Source organism: Macaca fascicularis, chromosome 14, assembly GCF_037993035.2.
Source record: "Macaca fascicularis isolate 582-1 chromosome 14, T2T-MFA8v1.1".
In the NCBI taxonomy this organism is placed as follows: Eukaryota; Metazoa; Chordata; class Mammalia; order Primates; family Cercopithecidae; genus Macaca; species Macaca fascicularis.
This window is the reverse complement of record NC_088388.1, coordinates 118,182,890-118,203,939: the sequence shown is the minus strand read 5'-3', so window position 1 is coordinate 118,203,939 and position 21,050 is coordinate 118,182,890. Positions and strand designations below refer to the sequence as shown.

Here is a 21,050-nt window from a genome sequence, read left to right as displayed (position 1 = left end):
AAAAAAATATTTCAAATATTTTCTGGGATCAAATATTTATTATATGTAGCCTCCTTAAAATATTTGAACATGACATACAACATTTATGATTCCTTTCTGAATCTAAGTCTTGCTTAACATATTAGTAATAATTTTATTTGCTAAGGCCTCAGCAGAGCAGTTTCTCCATATTAAAATTAATTTTTTGGCCGGGCGCAGTGGCTCGCGCCTGTAATCCCAGAACTTTGGGAGGCCGAGGCAGGTGGATCACCTAAGGTCAGGAGTTCAAGACCAGCCTGGCCAACATGGTGAAACCCCCTCTCTACAAAAATACAGAAAGTAACCCTGCGCCCGATGAGTGGGCTTCTGGGAACTTGGCAGACGCAGATTAGAAATACTCACCAGCGAGCATCATTGTTGTCTTTCTGGGAACTCGTTCCCATGAGATCAGAACCTCTTCGAAAGAAGAAGAAGGTAGATCCTAAAAAAGACCAAGCAGCAAAGGAGCGCTTGAAAAGAAGGATCCGAAAACTGGAAAAGGCTAGTCAAGAGCTAATTCCTATTGAAGATTTTATTACCCCTCTAAAGTTCTCGAATAAAGCAAGACAGCGGCCTCAGGTGGAGCCCACCTTTGAGGAGACTGAGAGGAGAGCTCTGCTTCTGAAGAAGTGGTCCTTGTGCAAGCAGCAAGAGCATAAGATGGAGAGGGACACCATCAGGGCCATGCTAGGAGCCCAGCGGGAAGCTCTGGAGGAACTGCGACTCGAGTCCCCGAAGCTCCATGCTGAGGCCATCAAGCGGGATCCCAACCTGTTCCCCTTTGAGAGGGAAGGGCCATGTTACACACCACCGATCCCTAACTACCAGCCCCCTGAAGGCAAGTACAGTGACGTCACCAAGGTGTACACACAAGTGGAGTTTAAGAGATAGACTTGCAGGCTGCTATCCTTAACATGCTGCCCCTGAGAGTAGGAATGACCAGGGTTCAAGTCTGCTTTCCGCAGAATCAGGCATGCTGTTAATAAATACTGGTTTAATCAAAATGAAAAAAAAAAAAATACAGAAAGTAGCTGGGCATGATGGTGGTTACCTGTAATCCCAGCTACTCAGGAGGCCGAAGTGGGAGAATCGCTTGAAACCAGGAGGCAGAGATTACAGTAAGCCAAGATCGTGCCATTGCCCTCTAGCCTGGGTGACAGAATGAGACTCCATCTCAAAAAATAATAATAATAATTAATTAATTATTTAAGGCTGGGCACGGTGGCTCACACTTGTAATCCCAGCATTTTGGGAGGCAGAGGCGGGCAAATCACTTGAGCCCAGGAGCTCAAGACCAGCCTGGGCAACATGGTAAAACCCCATCACTACCAAAAAAACAAAAACAAAAATTAGCTGAGTGCAGTGGCACAGTGATCGCAGCTACTTGGGGGGAGGCTGAGGTGGGAGACTCACTTGAGCCCATGTTGCAGAGGTTGCACTGCAGTGCAGATGTTGCAGTGAGCTGAGATGGCACCACTGCATTCCAGTCCGGTGACAGAGTGAGACCCTGTCTCAAAAACAAAAACAAAAACAAATTGCCCGGGGCGCGGTGGCACATGCCTGTAATCCCAGCAGTTTGGGAGGCCAAAGCAGGTGTATCACTTGAGGTCAGGAGTTGGAGACCTGCCTGGCCAACATGGTGAAACCTTGTCTCTACCAAAAACACAAAAAATTAGTAGGGCATGGTGGCATGTGCCTGTAATCCCAGCTACTTGGGAGGCTGAAGCAGGAGAATCACTTGAACCTGGAAGGCAGAGGGTGCAGTGAGCTGAGGTCGCACACACTGCAGTCCAGCCTGGGCAACAGAGCGAGACTGTCTCAAGAAATATATATATATTATTTTTTTAAAGACCTCAGAACAACTATGACTCAAGAAAGGCCAATTAATTTGGCATTACTGGCAATAGAACATGAATTATGAGAAATGTTTTATTATAACAACATAATTAAGGAATTTCCTGAAGTGAAGGCAAGGAAAATTAATTTATGGAATAAATAGATAATTATGAATTGTGTATCACTTTATTACTCAACTAAATATTGCTAGTCCATCATAAGGGTACCCAGGCATAATATATGTAATAATATATGCAATAATAGCTAAGTTAACTTATCTTGGATATTTTGTTGACTTTGGATCATACAAAAACCATAGCTTTACTTTTTTTTTTTTTTTTTTTTTGAGACAAAGTATCTCTCTGTCACCCAGGCTGGAGTGCAATGGCACAATCTCAGCTCACTGCAACCCCTGCCTCCTGGGTTCAAGTGATTCTCCTGCCTCAGCCTCCCAAGTAGCTGGGATTACAGGCAGGTGCCACCAGGCCTGGCTAATTTTTGTACTTTTAGTAGAGACAGGATTTCACCATGTTGGTCAGGCTGGTCTTGAACTCCTGACATCAAGTGATCTGCCTGCCTCAGCCTCCCAAAGTGCTGGGATTACAGGCGTGAACCATCGCACCCGGCCAGCTTTACATATTTTTAAATTTTGTCATTAGAAGATATATTTGTCAAGGTAGGAGGATAGAGCATACCAAACAGCTAGTTAACTTTCAAATATTTCAAATATTTAGATGTATGATATGACAGCCTGCATTTATACCCTGCCCTATCTCCACAAATATTATGAGGGTGGAGGGTGTTCCTTCTATCCCTCTTTAGGTAGCTATTTTTATGTTTTTTATTATTTATTTATTCATTTATTTATTTATTTATTTGAGACAGGTCTTGCTCTGTCATCCAGGCTAGAGTACAGTAGCACCATCTTGTCTTACTGCAGCCTTGACTTCCCAGGCTCCAGCGATCCGCCCACTTTGGCCTCCTGAATAGCTGGGATTACAGGTGCCACCACACCCAGCTAATTATTGGAATTTTTTTGTTTGGGTTTTGGTAGAGATGGGTTTTCGTCATGTTGCCCAGGCTGGTCTCAAACTCCTGGGCTCAAGCCATACACCAGCCTTGGCCTCCCACAGTGCTGGGATTACAGGTATGAGCCATCTTGCCCAGCCATATACCTATCTTTTTGATTTAAAATCATGTTCAGTAAAGATTATAAAGAATAGCCTTCCCTTCTCGTTTATTTGTTTATGGATATCTTTTTTTTTGGGGGGGGACAGAGTCTGGCTTTGTAGCCCAGACTGTAGTTCAGTGACGCGATCTCAGCTCACTGCAAGTTCCGCCTCCCAGGTTCACGCCATTCTCCTGCCTCAGCCTCCCGAGTAGCTGGGACTACAGGCGCCCGCCACCATGCCCCGCTAATTTTTTGTATTTTTAGTAGTGATGGGGTTTCACCGTATTAGCCAGTATGGTCTCGATCTCCTGACCTCGTGATCCACCCACCTCGGCCTCCCAAAGTGCTGGGATTACAGGCGTGAGCCACCGCACCCGGCCTGTTTATGGATATCTTTTTATTATCAGTTTGGAGTCATGGATTCCTATTTTATTCAAATTGAATGGGTTTTATTCCCTTATGGTCCACACCAGTGTATAGAGATTGTCCTCATTGTTTTTTGTTTTGTTTTTGTTTCTGTTTTTGTTTTTTTGAGACGGAGTCTTGCTCTGTTGCCCAGGCTAGCGTGCAGTGGCACAATCTTGGCTCACTGCAACCTCTGCCTCCCAGGTTCAAACAATTCTTGTGCCTCAGCCTCCCGAGTAGCTGGGACCACAGGCACGCACCACCATGCCTGGCTAATTTTTTTATTTTTAGCAGAGAGGGGATTTCACCATGTTGGCCAGGCTAGTCTCGAACTCCTGACCTCCAGTGATGGGCCTGCCTCGGCCTCCCAAAGTGTTGGGTGTGAGCCACCGTGCCCGGCCTGTCCTCATTCTTTTAACAGATGCATAGTACTCCACTGTGTGGAGTTGGTGCAAGGATTGTTTTTAGTGGACTCGGTGAAGTGCTGTATCCCACCTCCAAGAGGTTGCCAAGGGGATCTCAGTCACATGTGGATGATATGAGGGAAGAGCCCCCCTCCCCACACTTCCCTCTGATTCTACTGTGGGACTATTATGATAAAATGAACTGGTTTGTTGGAGGTAAAATAAGGCCACACTCAGTGTGCCGGAGGCAGGCTCCCCAGAAGGGATTGGCTGTTTTCAACCTCATCACCCAAGGGAAAGGAGGGATCTGAGAAGGGAAATGGAAACTTAGTAAGAGGGGCCTTTTGTTCTGTCCCTCTGGGGCCTGAGCTCTAATGGATTTAAAGTCACTTGTGGTTGCTCCCTTGCTTAACACCACCATTTATACACAGCCTGTTGCTCTGAGTAATTGACCATGGCTTACAAATCCTTTGTAATCTGGCCTCATCCTTCACTAACCTCAGCCTTCCCTTGAAGAATATTAACCAACTCCCAGCAGCCCCCTGCTCATAGCGAGCTCTGTCACACTTCAGACAACACAGCCCACCCCCATTTACCTAGTTACGTCCTATTCATCACCTAAAATGAAGCTAGGCATCAACTTCCAAGAACCCGTCTTTCCTCACCTCAGGCTGGGTTAAGTAACTGTTTTATGTGCATATTTGCACCCTGGTACGCAGCCCTTTGTGTTATAATTACTTATTTGTCTGTCGCCCTCACAAGACTGTACGTTTCTCAAGCACATGACTTTTGTTTTTAGTTATTATCCTGTCTCCAGCCCCCAGCTTAGTTCCTGACTAGTGTGCTGTATCCCAAATCACAATACACATATGCACCGAGTTATGAGACAGAGAAGGGAACTACAATGCCCCTCTTGACCTCAAATCCTGTCTGCCCACATATCATCCCTAGCTTTGTTGCAAGGCTGTCATTACCCAGGATGAAGTGAAATAGGACCCAAGAGTCTGGCTTCTGCGATTCATCAATCCCGGTTTTCAGTCTCCCATCCTCCCACCTGCTCTGTAAGTTGAGAAAACAATTCAAACTAGCGGCACCAGGGGGTGCTCTCAGGCCAAGATGAAATCAAGAAACCACGGTAAACCTAAATTCCAATGTCACATCGTTTTTCCATTGCTCAAGAACCTGCAGTGGCTCCCCATTGCTCACCCTATCTTAAGCTGTTCCCTTATAACCTAAGCCCATCTCATCTGCCCAAGCTCCCACGTGCATGCACCCTCTATCGTGCTGAATTTCTACTTAGCCATGTAACTCATAAGGGTGATGCCAAGGGGTAGAGTGGTGTAGCTAGAGCTAGCCCCCTCTCCACTTAGGTAGATCTGGCTGCGTCAACCACCCACATCCCTCTGGTGGTTGGGGAGCCCGGGGTTGGATGAAAATCATGCTGTGCTTTGCCAGTGGCCACAAGTGAGATTCAGTGCCCAGAGCTTCTAGGGGACTCAGCTCACCATGCACTGCCCTGAGTGTGGCAGTGAAACCCAGGCCCTGACAGGCGCCACGTAAAAATAAATACATAAATAAAGCTATCCTCAATGCACTCCAAGTAAATGGATACTGGAAATGAAAGTAGTGGACTAGGCCAGGTGAGGTGGCTCACGCCTGTAATCCCACCAATTTGGGAGGCTGAGCCTGGCGGATCACTTGAGGCCAGGAGTTCAAGACCAGCCCGGCTAACATGGTGAAACCCCATCTCTACTAAAAATACAAAAATTAACCAAGCGTGGTGGTGTTCCTGTAATCCCAGCTACTCGGGAGGCTGAGACAGAAGAATCGCTTGAACCCAGGAGGCAGGGGTTACAGTGAGCTGAGGTCGAGCCACTGCACTAAAGCCTGGGCGACTAAGGAAGACTGTCTCAAAAAAAAAAAAAAAAAAGTAGTGGGATTGCTATGTGAATATAATCTCAAGACAAGTCACCTAGCCTCCCCACCAACTCCATCTTCTAGCCGGATGGCTACTCTGACACTTTCTGATAGGGAAATTCTGTAGTTGTCCATATAGGTGCCCCTTTCACGGGTCCCATCTCTCTCTTTTTGCTTGTGTCATTTCCCCTACCTCAAAAGATCATTCCTCGATCCTCCCTATCTAAACCTGACCTTTCATTGAAGGCTTCATATTTCCGGACTTTCCTAGCCAGCACAGTCCACACTGACACCCCCTTTTCTGAATCCCAGTCGCACTTCCTGTCTTTACCACACAACTGAGCTCTTGATTCAGCTGTAATTATGACACATACAGTGTGCAGGTTTTGGAGTTAGATAAAACTTGGTTCAAATTTTAGTTCCTTGGAGTGAAGACAAAATTCTGGAACTTGATAATGGTGATAATTGCACAGCATTGTGAATGTGCTTAATACCACGGAATGCTGACGTTTAAATTGGCTAAAATTCTGTTATGTGCATTTTACCACAATTATTTATTTGTTTATTTTTGGAGATGAGGGTCTCCATATGTTGTGCAGGCTGGCCTTGAACTACTGGGCTCAAGCAATCCTCCTACCTCAGCCTCTCGAGTAGCTGAGACCACAGGTACACACCACAGTTTCAGCTGCTAACACAATTTTTTTTTTTTTAAGACAGAATCTCACTCTGTCGCCCAGGCAGGAGTGCAGTGGCATGATCTCGGCTCACTACAACTGCCGCCTCCTGGGTTCAAGCAATACTCCTGCCTCAGCCTCCCCACTAGCTGGGGCTACAGGTGCGCGCCACCACACCCAGCTAATTTTTGTATTTTTAGTAGAGATGGGGTTTCACCATGTTGGCCAGGATGGTCTCGATCTCTAGACCTTGTGATCCGCCTGCCTTGGCCTCCCAGAGTGCTGGGATTACAGGCGTGAGCCATCACGCCCGGCCTCTTTCCTCCCCTCTGTACTCCCAGCTCCAATATCAGTCCTGGCAGCAGCAGTGAGGGTCCGAGGCCTCGCCGGGGGTGGGATGGAACCCACCTTCTCCAAGGCTCCCCCTGGGTTGCTGGCAGCCCCGTGTGGCAGGGAAGAGGAACTGCCGGAGCGTCCTTCAGGGAGGAGAGGGGCCAGAAGACAGCAACATGGCGCCCCCAGGTTTCCCACAGGCCCCCTCCTGTAGACCAGCTGGCCCTTCCCTCAGTGACGACTCAAAGTCTAATTTGAAGAGCTCTCTGGGGACATTCCTCTCCCTGGGTGGCGGTATTTTGGGGAGCGGATGTGAACTTCCCTGAAGGGGAGAGGTGTAAACTCCCAGCATCCTGCTACCACCCCCGCCCCCATCACCCTTCATTTCCCCAAGTGCAGGCTGGGGACAGAGGAGAGGGAAGGGGATTAGGTGCTCGGGCCGGGGAACCGAGACCCAGGGTGTCACCGCTGACAGCAGCGGGCACGCAGAGCTGCAGGGAGACCAAGCCGCGGCCCCGCGGAGCCGACGCTGCCATCTGGCTGGAAGGCCCCACTCTTTCTTTAACCAGAGGTCACAGTCTCACTGCCTACCCAGGAGGCAGCCCCGAGACGCCCCCTACGGCCTGGGTTTTCTCCACCCTGTCCCCGCGCCCACCCCAGCTCTGCCTTCCCCGGCTGCACCGCTTTGTAAAGAGGACGGCTGGTCAGACTGAATCACTGCGCTGGCCCGCGCTGGGTCGAGCCTGGGGACCGGATCCGGGACTTCCGGAGAGCCCCAGGGTCCCCGCGCGCCCATCCACCCGCGGTCGCCTGAGCATTTATGGTAATGTTTGGGTTGGGGCGAGCGGCCGGATCCCCGCCCCCTGCCTCCGCCGGGCGGGACCTCGAGGCCGGCTCCTGGGGAGCTTAGCGCCGGCGCCTTCCCGCCGCGGCCGGGTCCCCTGGGTGGAGACCCTGGGTGCCGGAGGCCTGAGGTTCGGCAGGTGGGCTGGCCCCCGTGCGGAGGCTCCTAAGTACCAGAAGGACAGTCCCCAGTTGGTCCGAGGAGGGGTCCGCGGGGTTGGGGGCTCCAGTGGGAGGGCTATAATCCCCATCAACCTACCCTAACCACCCACTGCTGCCCACCCAATCCCTGCCTCTGGTTTAAGAGTCCATCATCCCCAGGAAGAGTCCTGATGCATCCACATCCTTTCTCCTTCTCTCCCCCCACTCCCTGGCAGGGAAGGGGCGGAGGGAAGAGGCCAGCAGCTCTCAGGGGAGTCGTCGGAATGCTGGGAGCCTGGGAACAGACCCTGCGGTCCCTGGGAAAGCCAGGCTGTGGGAATCCCACCGTCAGCCCCCTCCCCATGATGGGCCACCGGATGTCAGAGACCCCAGTTCCCCAACAGGGATCTTTGTGAGGGTGGGCCCCGCCCCCCCAGTTCAAGCCCCAGCCTGGCTCGACCCCAGAGTTCAGTAGGCCAGCTGTGACGAAGACAGCCCCTCCCCCGCTCTCCGCCCTCTACCCCCCTGCCTGCTCCAACATAATCCTCGCCATTGTGCCCGTTGCCCCCTCCCTCTGCTCCCCCTCTCTAGACCCCTGTACAATGGGGCCTTTGCAGCCTCCAGAATGGAGATGAACTCACGGTTTTTCCAAGTTTAAAAATAGTCCCCCCATCCCCCAGAAGGCCATCCTCCCTCTCTCCCAAGGTGTTGTGGGGTACACCTCCATCCCGGCTGTGCCTCCTTCCTCCTGCCCTGGGTCAGGTGCGAAGGACATGGGTGAGACAGCGTCCGGCGGGAGCAGGGCTGCTTCCCCCGATTCAGTCTCTTCCCCCACATCTCCCACAGGCCCCCCAGTACAGTATCCGGTTTCCTGCCCCCCCCCTTTTCTACCCTGTTTTCACTCCTTCAGTACAATCCTCTCCTACTCACACCCACATTCTGGAAAAATTCTCCACCTTCCCCCCCCTCCAAAGACCCAGACCGGATCCTATTATCTGGCCTGGCCAGGAGGTTCCCCAGTCTCCATAACTGCCAAGATTGTTGGGACTCCCCCACCCCATGTTCTCATAGCAGCTGCAAACACCTCTTTATCAGCTTCCTTCCTCAGCCCAGCCCACCCTTCTCACATCCTCACATCCTGGTCAAGGCCCCTGGATCCAGAAGGATGGGTTGGAAGTCATTAAGTTCCCTATGCTGGAGCTGAGAGAGGACACTTGGGTTCCAGTCTTGCCCCTTCCCGGCCTCTGGGGACAGGTCCATCCTTGTCTTTTTACCTCCAACTCCCCAGGGCTCTACTTCTCCTTACAATGAGCTGAAAGCTCCACCCACCCAGGAGAATGTGGCTGAGGAGCCCAACCAGGACCCCCACCCCCCATCCCACCTGGCCTCAATTTCTCCACCTGTGATCAGACCTATACCAGAGACATGCAGAGGACATTATGCGCAGGAGGGTCCCTCACGTCTGAGGGGCCCAGGTCCACCATGGGGCTGGAGGAAAGCAGCCTTCTTGCCTGCAACCCAAGGAGGGAAAAAAGAGTAAGAATTAGGACTCTGCCCCCAGGGCCTCTTCTGGCCCTGGCCTACATCTGAGCCAGGCTCTTCCAACCCAGTCCATGTGCTGGGGCCCTGCAGGGTGGAAGGCCATGGCCTCCTCCTCCAACTCCCTTCTGCTGGCTGTCAATCCTGTCCTGCTGGAAGTCCAGCAGCCACCTTCTCTCTCTTGCTGCTGCTGGAGTGCTAGCCTCCGGCCTCTAAGGGGAGCTGAGGGCTGATCCCCTTCACCTTCCGCTCCCCCCACCCTGCTCCCTGCCTCCATTCCTGAGTCCTCTCCGAGGTCCTGACCCCTCTTTAGTTTGGAATCCCAAAGTGCCCACCTCATGAAACCATCCCGAAGCTGTCTGTCCCCTGAGGCTATGACCCACTCCTGAGCAGCCTAGACAGCCCCAGGCTACTGGCTTCCTTAAAGGACAGTCTTCTGTGCCTGTTTGGTGGGGCCATGCAGGGGAAGGGACGTCACCCTGGGCTCTAGGCTCTAACCTCATTTCCCTTTCACTGCAGAGAAAACTCCTCCACCCCCACCTGGCTTCACTCTCCTCCAGCGGAAGAAGAATTCAGAACTGACTGTCCTTGGTGGTTAGCTGGCTTTGTTTTCAGGCCAGAGAGGCGAATGATTAGTTAATGGTGTTAAGTGAAGGAAGGGGGTTGGGCAGGGAGGCCAGCTCCATGCCCAGCCGGGCCTGCCAGGGCAAATGGCATCCTTCAACCATTCCCACTCCAGCCCAGCAGACAAAATATTCTCATCTATTCAGCTCTGGGCCTGGGGCCAGTCCATAAATTCACTCCGGAGGGGGTGCCAGGGTCCTCCTCTTGTTCTCCCGGCAGGCTCCAAGTTCCAGGCTCCAGGCCCCTGGCCCGGCGGGCCTGGGTTCTGCACGGCCTCTGGCTGGAGACTAATGGCCATGGAGGAGGGGTCGGCAAAGCTCTGAAAGACAAGGCTGGTGTGGTTTGCCAGTCATCTCTGCGTCATCAAAACGCCACCCCGAGCATGCTCTCAAGTCACCTGGCCATCTCTGGGGTTTGCCGGCTCACCCTCCACCTCCCCCAGCCAGCAGAGGGGTGGCCCCGCTGGGCAACACACCTCTACCCAAATCCAGGCCCCTATTTGGCACTCCCTGGTGAAGGCGCACCAGGAGATGTGGACCCCTTTTCTGAGGCCAGGCTGCTGGGGTCACAGTGAGGCAAGAGCCCCTCCCCCTCCCTAGAGCCTTAGTTCAAGAGGCCAGAAGACCCAGGGAGAAGTCTTTTTGGGAGAAGGGTAGCTGCAGAGCTCCCCACCCAAGCAGGGCTGATTTGATTCTTCCCTCAGCTATGGACCCACCACCAACAGGGCTGGGGAAGACGGCGTGGGGGTCATTGCTGCAGGGATCCTTTCAATGATCAGGAACAGCAACAGGTTTGCAGGGTCAGGCTGGGGACCCCTCGCCCATTAACTCTTTCTTCTCCCTGTTTCTTTCTCTTAGGTGAGGGGAAACTGAGTCCCAGGGTAGGCTCCAGAGTGAAGAGGGAAGAAACATGATTCTCAAGGCCCAGGTCTGGACAAGTGTGAACACCTTGGGCCTGCGAATTCAGCCCCCTCCTTCCTTTCTCTGGTCAAAGGCTAGACTTGCAGCAGCTTGGGTTTGAAGGGACAGCCCAGAAGGCACCCTCTCCACTCCCCATACAGGTACCTCTGGTCTGTGGGACTGGCACAGGGTTCTTCTCCCAAAGCTGCCAGCACTGTGAGGCTGAGGCAGTGCCAGGCCGGCGGCAGCGACAGTGGTGCAATCGTTCTGGGAAGCGATCGAGGCCGGCCTGAATTCTCTGTGGCAGGGGAGGGGAGCCAATTGGGAGGCCCCTTGGGGACACTGAGGACCAGGTCCGCTACTGCTCCTCCCCCAGGAGGTCCCCCAGAGGCTACATTGGCTGGCAGGGGCTCAACAGGGGTGAGCCTGGCTGGCTTCGACCCGGGGCGACTCCGGGCATCCGGGACAGCTTCTCCTCGCTGCCACCTCGGTCAGTCAGACCCCTAGACACCTGTCACTACCCCCTCAGCCTTCCCAAGCCAGGAGCCTGGGAGTCCGGCTCCGGCCTACCTCCGGCTGCGCTCCTGGGCGCAGCTCCCGGGCTGGCGGCGCCGGGGCCCGCCCCCTAGGGCTGCGGCGCGCGGGGCGGGGGCTGGGGGCAGCGCGGGGCGGGGCGGGCCCGGGCGCTCCGGGCCCCCTCCCCCGCCCCCCTGACGTCAGCCCCCGGCAGCCTTGAGCTGCTCACTTGGCTCTCGCCCTCCGGCGGGGAAGCATGGGGCTTCCCAGGCTGGTCTGCGCCTTCTTGCTCGCCGCCTGCTGCTGCTGTCCTCGCGTCGCGGGTGAGTGAGTTCGTAGGGGGGCCGCGCCCCGGCTAGGGGTCTACGGTGGAGCGTGCCAGCGAGCAGAGCCAGCGGCGCGGCAGGGTCAGGGCGTTGCGTCCGAGAGGACGCGCCTCCTCCCCGGGTCCCCGACCGCCGGGCGCCTTGCTCACGAGCAACTCTTCTTTGCAGCCAGTTTGCAGCGGGGATTCTAGAGTATCCCGGGAGCAGCACTGGGAAGGCGGGGAGGAGGCTGCTTCTGGGAGCGAGAAGGGGTGGAGCCCAGCCTTTCGGGGTGCTGGGGGGAGTCGTCCCTGAGGTGCTCACTCTGGAGGCCCGCAACTGAAGCCGGGCAGGAGGCGCAGCTGGGGCGCATCCTCAAAGCCTGAATTCCGCGCCCGCCTGTTGCTGGAAAAGGCAGCTTCCTTCGCTGGAGGGGGTGCGCCGGCCCACCCCTTCCCCCTCCCGCCTGGGCATCGCGCCAGGCTGGAGGTGAGCGAGAGCGGGAGGTTCGGCGGCTCCCGCCCGAGCTGGGCGTTGGCATGGGTTGCGGGGCGGTGTGGGTCGCCTCGCGCCTCCCCAAGTGATGGGATCATAGGGGACAGAGATGAGGGATGGAGGATTCCCATACTGGAAGCGCCCGCCGGCTTATTTTGGGGACCACATTCAGGTGGGAAGAGCGCCCGGGCACCTTGGAGCGTTTCTCTGGATCCGCCTGGTAGCCGGGCGCTCTCGGGTCCACGCTGCCCTTGTATGGCCCGCAGCTGTGTCGCGTGTTTCTCTTAGCTCCCGTTCCGCCGTCCCAGCCGCTGTCCGGCTGGGGAAGGGGAGGGCTAGGCAATACCCAGCTCGCTGGCCTCATGCCCAGGTGCCAACCATGTCCCTGGGGTATTCCAGGCTACTGCCTCCCAGGCTGACTTTATTTCTGGGGAAAGGGCTAAATCGGGCTCCACAGTTGCAGCCGGTCCAGCTCCACCCTGCCCTGCTCTTCTAGCTCTGGGAGAAGGAGTCAGGGGTCTGAGGCTCCGGGTTGGAGACCCCTCCTTCCACCTGCCCTCCTTGTCCGAGAGCCAAGGCAACAACCCAGGCATCCCAGAGCCCAGGCAGATGGTGTCGAGTGACATCACCTCCTCACAGGGCTGGCAGCACGCTGGCACCACTGACGTCACTCCTGCCCACTGCCTGGCCCTTGCCCTGACCCCTGGAGGAGACTCTGACCTCTCCATCCTTACCGGCTTCCCAGGGTGGGGTCCCGGGTGTGTGCGGAGTTTATGGAGGTGCTGCTGAGGGAGCATGAGACGGGAACTTCCGCCAGAGTTAGCCCGCTGGGTCTTGTGGGGAGTTAGGGCAGGGATTTTGGAGGGCAGAGGGTAGAGTAGTGGTGTCTTCCCCTGGCGGTGGTGACACAAAAGGGCCTGTGTGCCCCAGCCTGGCACATGCCTTGCATTCCCACACTCTGAGCTCACCCGGAGAGGAGGGGGCCTGGAAGGAAAGGGGCCTTCCTCTTGGCTCGGAGCCTGGGTTGCCCCTCTCAGCCCCTCTACCAGCCTCAGCTGGAGCTGCTCGGTGCTCAGTCTCTGCTCAATCTCTGCTCAGCTCCAGGGACCTGGGGTCTCCTGGACGGGGAGAGGGCTGGCCCAGGTGGGGCACAGGTCGGGGGGTCCAGCGTTCAGAGGACAGGGCCCTCTGCAGACGCTCTGAGTGGCAGGAAAAACAGCTGCAGCAGCGCTGCGAGGGGAGGGGCGGACAGCAGCTGGAGCTGACACAGCTGCGGGGGGCCCCGCCTCCCTCCCCCAGGTGTGCCCGGAGAGGCTGAGCAGCCTGCGCCTGAGCTGGTGGAGGTGGAAGTGGGCAGCACAGCCCTTCTGAAGTGCGGCCTCTCCCAGTCCCAAGGCAACCTCAGCCATGTCGACTGGTTTTCTGTGAGTGCTTGGGCTCCTGCAAAGCGCAGCCCGGGGTGGGAGGCTCTGCCCCTCTTGTAGCCCAGGACCCTCTCCTCCTCTGTATCCCCTCCCATTAGGTCCACAAGGAGAAGCGGATACCCATCTTCCGTGTGCGCCAGGGCCAGGGCCAGAGTGAACCTGGGGAGTACCAGCACCGGCTCAGCCTCCAGGACAGAGGGGCTACTCTGGCCCTGACTCAAGTCACCCCCCACGACGAGCGCATCTTCTTGTGCCAGGGCAAGCGCCCTCGGTCCCAGGAGCACCGCATCCAACTCCGCGTCTACAGTGCGTGACCCCATGTCTGCCAGCTGGGCAGTGAGGGTGGTGGGGCGTGGTCCCATGTCCCCCTCATTTCTATTTTCTTGTAGAAGCTCCAGAGGAGCCAAACATCCAGGTCAACGCCCTGGGCATCCCTGTGGACAGTAAGGAGCCTGAGGAGGTGAGATGTGTGGCAGATGGGCTGGGCAGCTGGTGCGCAGCAGCTGAGATGGGGCTTGCAGAGGGGCTGGGAGGCAGGGAGACTTACACCTTGTGCTCCTTAGGTCGCAACCTGTGTAGGGAGGAATGGGTACCCCATTCCTCAAGTCATCTGGTACAAGAATGGCCGGCCTCTGAAGGAGGAGAAGAACCGTGAGTAGCCCTTTCTGCTCCCAAAAGCCACCCTTGGGCCAGGTGTGGTGGCTCACACCTGTAATCTCAGTGCTGTGGGAGGCCAAGGCAGGAGGATCTCTGGAGGCCAAGAGTTCAAGACCACCTTGGACAACATAGGATGACCCCGTCTCTACAGAAAATAAAAAAATTAGCCGGACATGGTGGTGTGTGCCTGTGGTCCCAGCTACTTGGGAGGCTGAGGTAGGAGGATCATATGAGCCCAGGAAATGGAGGCTGCAGTGAGCTAGGATTGTGCCACCTCACTCCAGCCTGGGTGACAGAGCGAGACCCCATCTCTTAAAAAGAGCTGTGCCTATGGTACTACACAGGAACTTGCCTTCTGTTTTCTTTAAGCTTTTTAACTAAAAAAAAAATATACAAATGGTGCTTGAAAATATTTTCATGAGAATTTAAACTGACAAAAAATCTAGAAGTTTCTTCTTGCCTGAGACCCCCTCCCAGAAATAATATCTGTTATCAATCAGGGTGTGTTCTTTCAAGCCTATTTCTATGTATTTGCTCATATATAGAAACATTTCTAGAACGATATAGGCTTTTGTTTTTTGTTATCTAAATCAGTCATTCTTAACCAGGGGTGATTTTGTACCCCCTCCTCCTAGGAGATATTTGGCAATGTCTGGAGATATTTTTAGTTGTCACACTTAGAGGGGGTGCTACTGCCATCTAGTAGGTAGAGAGGCCAAGGATGTCGCTAACATCCTACAGTGCACAGGACAGCCCCTACAATAAAGAATCAATGTGGCCTAAAACATCAGTAGTGCTGGCTGGGCTCACGCCTATAACCCCAGCACTTTGGGAGGCCGAGATGGGCGGATCACCTGAGGTCAGGAGTTCAAGACCAGCCTGACCAACATGGAGAAACCCCATCTCTACTGAAAATACAAAATTAGCCGGGCGTGGTGGCGCATGCCTGTAATCCCAGCTACTCAGGAGGCTGAGGCAGGAGAATCACTTGAACTCAGGAGGTAGGTGGAGGTTGCGGTGAGCCGAGATTGCACCATTGCACTCCAGCCTGGGCAACAAGAGCGAAACTCCCTCTCAAAACAAAAAAGAAAAAAAAAATTATCAGTAGTGCTGAGAAAGCCTGATCTAAGTGGTGTTGTATGGTGTACATTGTTAGACAATTTCTTTTGTACGATCTTTCTGGGTCAGTCTATTTAGATCAGCTGATGGTTTTGCTTATTGCCGAGTTTTCCATACTATGCATATCATGTAGTCGAGTTCACCATTCCCCAGTTAGTGGACATCTAGACAGCTGCTCGTTTTTATCATTGCAGCATTCTTTGCACACATCCTTGGATATGAGCATGAGCAGACCTGTAAATGTTTTTCTAGGGTTGACCCTGAGCAGTGAAAGTGCTGGGTTGAAGGGTTTCCAGCTTGCATTTGTACCTGGCCCTCTACAGGGGACACGGGACTCTTTAGATGGACACCTACGAACCCTGGTGGACAACCCTAGGGTGGGGTTGGAGGTGGGACTGAGGCTGAGTCTTCCTCCCCTTCCTCCCTGCCCAGGGGTCCATATTCAGTCGTCCCAGACTGTGGAGTCGAGTGGTTTGTACACCTTGAAGAGTATTCTGAAGGCTCAGCTGGTTAAAGAAGACAAAGATGCCCAGTTTTACTGTGAGCTCAACTATCGGCTGCCTAGTGGGAACCACATGAAGGAGTCCAGGGAAGTGACTGTCCCTGTTTTCTGTGAGTGCTAACTTGACTCTCTGCTCACTGGGGCTGGGGCTGCTGGAAACTCCTGCTAGCCCCTCCCTCTCCAGCCCAGGGTTGACTCATGGGCCAAGAGCTACCCCCTTTGCCTATGCAGACCCGACAGAAAAAGTGTGGTTGGAAGTGGAGCCCGTGGGAATGCTGAAGGAAGGGGACCGCGTGGAAATCAGGTGTTTGGCCGATGGCAACCCTCCACCGCACTTCAGCATCAGCAAGCAGGTGTGGGGGCTTTGTGCTGGGTGCAGATGGGGATGCAAGCAGAGACCCGGGTGGAGTGGCGGGAGGAGCACTCTGCTCACCTCCCCAGTCTTCCCCAGAACCCCAGCACCAGGGAGGCAGAAGAAGAGACAACCAATGACAACGGGGTCCTGGTGCTAGAGCCTGCCCAGAAGGAACACAGTGGGCTCTATGAATGTCAGGGCCTGGACTTGGACACCATGATATCGCTGCCGAGTGAACCACAGGAACTACTGGTGAACTGTGAGGAGCTGGGGACCCAGGACAGGGGGAGCAGACTGGGGCAATAGGGAACTGGCCCTGCCCTGCCCTGGGTGACATGATTGCTGTACCCCCAGATGTGTCTGACGTCCGAGTGAGTCCCGCAGCCCCTGAGAGACAGGAAGGCAGCAGCCTCACTCTGACTTGTAAGGCAGAGAGCAGCCAGGACCTCGAGTTCCAGTGGCTGAGAGAAGAGGTACCAGGCGGGTCTGGGGAGCAAGGGGCTGATGGGTGAGTGGGGCTGGGGGTGACAAGAGTGTGCTCTTCCCCAGACCCTCTGACCCATCTCTCATCCCAGACAGGCCAGGTGCTGGAAAGGGGGCCTGTGCTCCAGTTGCATGACCTGAAACGGGAGGCAGGAGGCGGCTACCGCTGTGTGGCCTCTGTGCCCAGCATACCCGGCCTGAACCGCACACAGCTGGTCAATGTGGCCGTTTTTGGTGAGGCCCTCCCTCTGGGTAGAGACCAGGTCACCCCAAGTGGGGTGGTTTTTAAGCTCTTGACAAAAAGCCACCTGCTGCTCTGGGGAGCTCTGGTGCGGAGGGGGAGGCGGGCTAGCTGGGCTTGCCGCCTCACCCCTTCCTACCTCCCCAAGGTCCCCCTTGGATGGCATTCAAGGAGAGGAAGGTGTGGGTGAAAGAGAATATGATGTTGAATCTGTCTTGTGAAGCGTCAGGGCACCCCCGGCCCACCATCTCCTGGAACGTCAATGGCACGGTGAGCAGGTGTCTCATCTGCCACCCTCTCCCAATCCCCGCCTGGGCTTTGCGGCCGGGACCAGAGATCCTCCCCATCCCCTGAGCTGCCTCCTTCCTTTCCTTGCAGGCAAGTGAACAAGACCAAGATCCACAGCGAGTCCTGAGCACCCTGAATGTCCTCGTGACCCCAGAGCTGTTGGAGACAGGTGTTGAATGCACGGCCTCCAACGACCTGGGCAAAAACACCAGCGTCCTCTTCCTGGAGCTGGGTGAGGGCTGCATCCCTGCAGGGGATGGCAGGGGCAGGCCCAGGCACGGGCAGTAACTTGCGCTTCTCCTAACACCCCTCCCTCTGCCTCCTAGTCAATTTAACCACCCTCACACCAGACTCCAACACAACCACTGGCCTCAGCACTTCCACTGCCAGTCCTCATACCAGAGCCAACAGCACCTCCACAGGTAAGCCAGGCCTGGCAAGAGAACAGGGCTGTGCCAGGGCATCCTTTCTGCCCCGTCCCTCCCCAGAGAGCCCTGTCCAGAAAGGTGAGTAGCAGCCTCATCTTGTCGGCCTTGGACTGGCTGGGGCAGCAATGGCGACAAGGTGGCCTGGAGCAGGGAGTGACGAGGAGTGTCTTTGTGGCGCAGAGAGAAAGCTGCCAGAGCCGGAGAGCCAGGGCGTGGTCATCGTGGCTGTGATTGTGTGCATCCTGGTCCTGGCAGTGCTGGGTGCTGTCCTCTATTTCCTCTATAAGAAGGGCAAGCTGCCGTGCGGGCGCTCAGGCAAGCAGGAGATGTAAGCCCAACACTGGCCCCTCCACCCCCGCCCATCTTGCCGCCCAGCCTGCCGCCTGCCCAGCGCCCGCCTGCCCCTCGAGAGCAGAAGTGGGGCCCTGGGCCAGGGTGCTCCCTGCTCCACTGCCCACTGCCCAGCTTCCATCAGCCACATGGTCTCATGACCTGCTTCCCTGCCCTGGGCTGGCCCTGGAGCAAGGAGCCCTCAACCATCCCACATCCTTCACAGTGGGCCCTTCCCTTCCTGCGGCCCCGAGGTGCCAACCTCTCGCCTCCCTCCCTCCTCCCAGCACGCTGCCCCCGTCTCGTAAGAGTGAATTTGTAGTTGAAGTTAAGTCAGATAAGCTCCCAGAAGAGATGGGCCTCCTGCAGGGCAGCAGCGGTGACAAGAGGGCTCCAGGAGACCAGGTAGGAGGCGGTTCCTGTGGCCAGAGCCTGCCACATCCTCAAGGACCGGGGGCAGCAGGGGCTAACGGTTCTAACTCTCTATCCTTCACCCCTCTTTGTCAGAGATAGGGAGCAGGCCCCATCTTGCCTTCTTAACACCACTCACAGATGGCAGGGCCAGGCAAGTGGCTGAGGGAGCTTGGAGGAAGACTGAGAAAAACCCTGTCCCATCATCTTTTCCTGACCAATGCCCATGACTCTGGGTGTGGCCATTTCACCAGTGCAGTCAAACGGGGGCCGCCCTCCTTCCCTGGCCTGCCATGCCCATCCTTGCTTCCTCCCCAAGGCTGCCGCACCAAGTTCATCGGCTTCTGCTTCCATCTCTCCTTCCTCTCGGTGCTCACACCTTCAACTCTGAGCACCGTCTCCGTGTTTCCCTCTTCTCCTCTTCCCACTTTTAGGGAGAGAAATACATCGATCTGAGGCATTAGCCCCGAATCACTTCAGTTCCCTTCCCTGCCTGGACCATTCCCAGCTCCCTGCTCACTCTTCTCTCAACCAAAGCCTCCAAAGGGACTAGAGAGAAGCCTCCTGCTCCACTCGCCTGCACACCCCCTTTCAGAGGGCCACTGGGTTAGGACCAGAGCTGTCCTGAGAACCTCACTTGGCCCTAGAAGGCCCGCTTTTCAGGGACCAGTCCGCCACCATCTCCACATTGAGTGAAGCTCATGCCAAGCAAGGAGCCCCCGCCTCCTGAGCGGGTAGGAGAGTTTCTTGCAGAACGTGTTTTTTCTTTACACACATTATGGCTGTAAATACCTGGCTCCTGCCAGCAGCTGAGCTGGGTAGCCTCGCTGAGCTGGTTTCCTGCCCCAAAGAATGGCTTCCATCATCCAAGTGCACCACTGAAGTGAGGACGCACTGGAGCCAGGCACCTGCTCATGTTTAAGTGTGCTGTTCACACCGGCTCTGGAGAGCACCCCAGCGGCATCCAGAAGCAGCTGCAGTGTTGCCGCCACCACCTTCCTGTCTGCCTCTTCCAAGTCTCCTGTGACATTTTTTTCTTTGGGCAGAAGCCAGGAACTGGTGTCATTCCTTAAAAGATACGTGCCGGGGCCGAGCGCAGTGGCTCACACCTGTAATCCCAGCACTTTGGGAGGCCAAGGCAGGTGGATCACAAGGTCAGGAGATTGAGACCATCCTGGCTAACACGGTGAAACCCCATCTCTACTAAAAATACAAAAAAAATTAGCCGGGCATAGTGGTCGGCGCCTGTAATCCCAGCTACTCGGGAGGCTGAGGCAGGAGAATGGCGTGAACCCAGGAGGTGGAGCTTGCAGTGAGCTGAGATCGTGTCATTGCACCCCAGCCTGGGCGACAGAGTGAGACTCCGTCTCAAAAAAAAAAAAAAAAAAAAAAAAGATACGTGCCTGCAGTGAGGAAGCTGGGCACTGTTTTTGAGTTCAAGTGAATTAGCCTCAACCGCCCGTGTTCACTTGGCTCCCACGGCTGTCTTGATGGATCACGTGAGTGAAAGGCAGGGGAAGCGGACAAAGATGAGGTCTACACTGTCTTTCACGGGGATTAAAGCTATGGTTATATTAGCACCAAACTTCTACAAACCAAGCTCAGGAGCCCCAACCTAGAAGGGCCCAAATGAGAGAATGGTACTTAGGGATGAAAAACAGGGGCCTGGCTAGAGCTTTGGGTGTGTGTCTGTGTGTATGCATACATATGTGTGTATATATGGTTTTGTCAGGTGTGTAAGTTTGCAAACTGTTTCCTTTATATATGTATATATATGAAAAATAAAGCTTAATTGTCCCAGAAGTCTTACATTGCTTTTTATTCATCATGGGTACCACAGGAACCTGGGGGCCTCTGACACTACAACCAAAAGGCACACAAAACCGTTTCCAGTTGGAGCAAATGGCTCAAGTTCTACCACACAGCGGACAGTCACTCTACTTTTCAGCAGCCAAACTGCCCTGATGACGCAGCATGAAGGGCCTGGCAGGCTATTAGCAGGAGCTGTGTCCCCTTCCTATGCTTTCCTGCCATTTGGAACTGAAGCAGCTCAGGCTCACCGCCATGAGGAAGGGGGCCTTGGCATTTGGTCCTACGGCAACTCGACTATTACCTCCCAACCCCCTGAATGAGCAAGAACTCAAGTCCGCTACAACAAAAGAAACTTTATTTAAAAATATTTTTTTACAGACATGGGTGCTTGAAAAAGCTCTTTAGTTAACTGTATATGGAAATGAAAAAAATTAATAAATAACATTAGTATAACAGACTTCTAAACATTAATACACTGGCAAAATAAAATGGACTTAAAATGAAAATGAATCTTAAAGCTCTGCTATTCTCTGTAAGAATATTTACCTTCTGTTATTCTTTACAGGTGAGAATGATTAAATACTGCTAATATAAATTTTTTTATATTAATGACACATTTTTAAAATAGTCCACGAAAATCTTATCTATGTGTTTGTTTTCTTCTTAACACTGATATACAAATTGGGACTCTTCATTCTGGAGAAAGCATCAGGTTCTCTCCAGCACCCCCAGGCTAAGAATTTCAAAATCTTGAATAAGGAGGACTTTAAAATTTCTATCTCCCAATTTTTATTAGTTAAAGGCAAGGGAAAACTGAGGAAAGGGTAAGAGATAAGTAAAATGTCATTATATAGAAAAACTTTTGCTAAAGCTCACTATA

The 21,050-nt window shown here is 54.3% G+C and overlaps 1 protein-coding gene, 1 long non-coding RNA gene, 1 other non-coding gene and 1 pseudogene across 13 annotated transcripts; 3 read left to right on the top strand and 1 right to left on the bottom strand.

The window, feature by feature from the left end:
- The first annotated feature begins 296 nt into the window (after window positions 1–296).
- LOC102115800 (large ribosomal subunit protein mL40 pseudogene) lies at window positions 297–1,046 on the top strand (annotated as a pseudogene).
- Window positions 1,047–5,258: 4,212 nt separating this feature from the next.
- LOC123568974 (small nucleolar RNA ACA64) lies at window positions 5,259–5,385 on the top strand. The gene has a single exon (XR_006692516.2). It is a non-coding gene; the product is annotated as a small nucleolar RNA ACA64 (small nucleolar RNA).
- Window positions 5,386–7,125: 1,740 nt separating this feature from the next.
- On the top strand, window positions 7,126–20,676 carry MCAM (melanoma cell adhesion molecule). 11 transcript variants are annotated; one of them, XM_074015440.1, is made up of 18 exons: window positions 7,126–7,581; window positions 10,763–10,965; window positions 11,815–12,114; window positions 13,420–13,544; window positions 13,643–13,850; window positions 13,934–14,004; window positions 14,108–14,195; window positions 15,753–15,932; window positions 16,054–16,175; window positions 16,274–16,436; window positions 16,532–16,650; window positions 16,753–16,894; window positions 17,050–17,171; window positions 17,280–17,421; window positions 17,516–17,611; window positions 17,798–17,945; window positions 18,235–18,352; window positions 18,793–20,161. In XM_074015440.1, the coding sequence occupies exons 8-18, from the start codon at window positions 15,896–15,898 to the stop codon at window positions 18,820–18,822; spliced, it is 1,239 nt and encodes a 412-aa protein (XP_073871541.1). In that variant the 5' UTR covers window positions 7,126–7,581; window positions 10,763–10,965; window positions 11,815–12,114; window positions 13,420–13,544; window positions 13,643–13,850; window positions 13,934–14,004; window positions 14,108–14,195; window positions 15,753–15,895; the 3' UTR covers window positions 18,823–20,161. The 11 variants fall into 11 exon arrangements, with proteins under 11 accessions (XP_073871541.1, XP_073871540.1, XP_073871544.1 ...); XM_074015439.1 differs by lacking the exon at window positions 11,815–12,114; XM_074015443.1 differs by lacking the exon at window positions 18,235–18,352.
- Window positions 9,870–11,403, bottom strand: LOC135967144 (uncharacterized). The gene is made up of 2 exons (XR_010581038.1): window positions 10,970–11,403; window positions 9,870–10,224 (listed from the first exon to the last, which is right to left on the bottom strand). It is a non-coding gene; the product is annotated as an uncharacterized lncRNA (long non-coding RNA).
- Window positions 20,677–21,050: the final 374 nt, after the last annotated feature.

Coding starts and splice junctions, on each gene's coding strand:
- MCAM (XM_045370927.2), top strand. CDS start 11,577: ATGGGGCTTCCCAGGCTGGTCTGCGCCTTCTTGCTCGCCGCCTGCTGC. Junction 13,545..13,642: donor GCCATGTCGACTGGTTTTCT/GTGAGTGCTTGG, acceptor CCCTCCCATTAG/GTCCACAAGGAGAAGCGGAT. Junction 16,437..16,531: donor ACAGGAACTACTGGTGAACT/GTGAGGAGCTGG, acceptor CTGTACCCCCAG/ATGTGTCTGACGTCCGAGTG.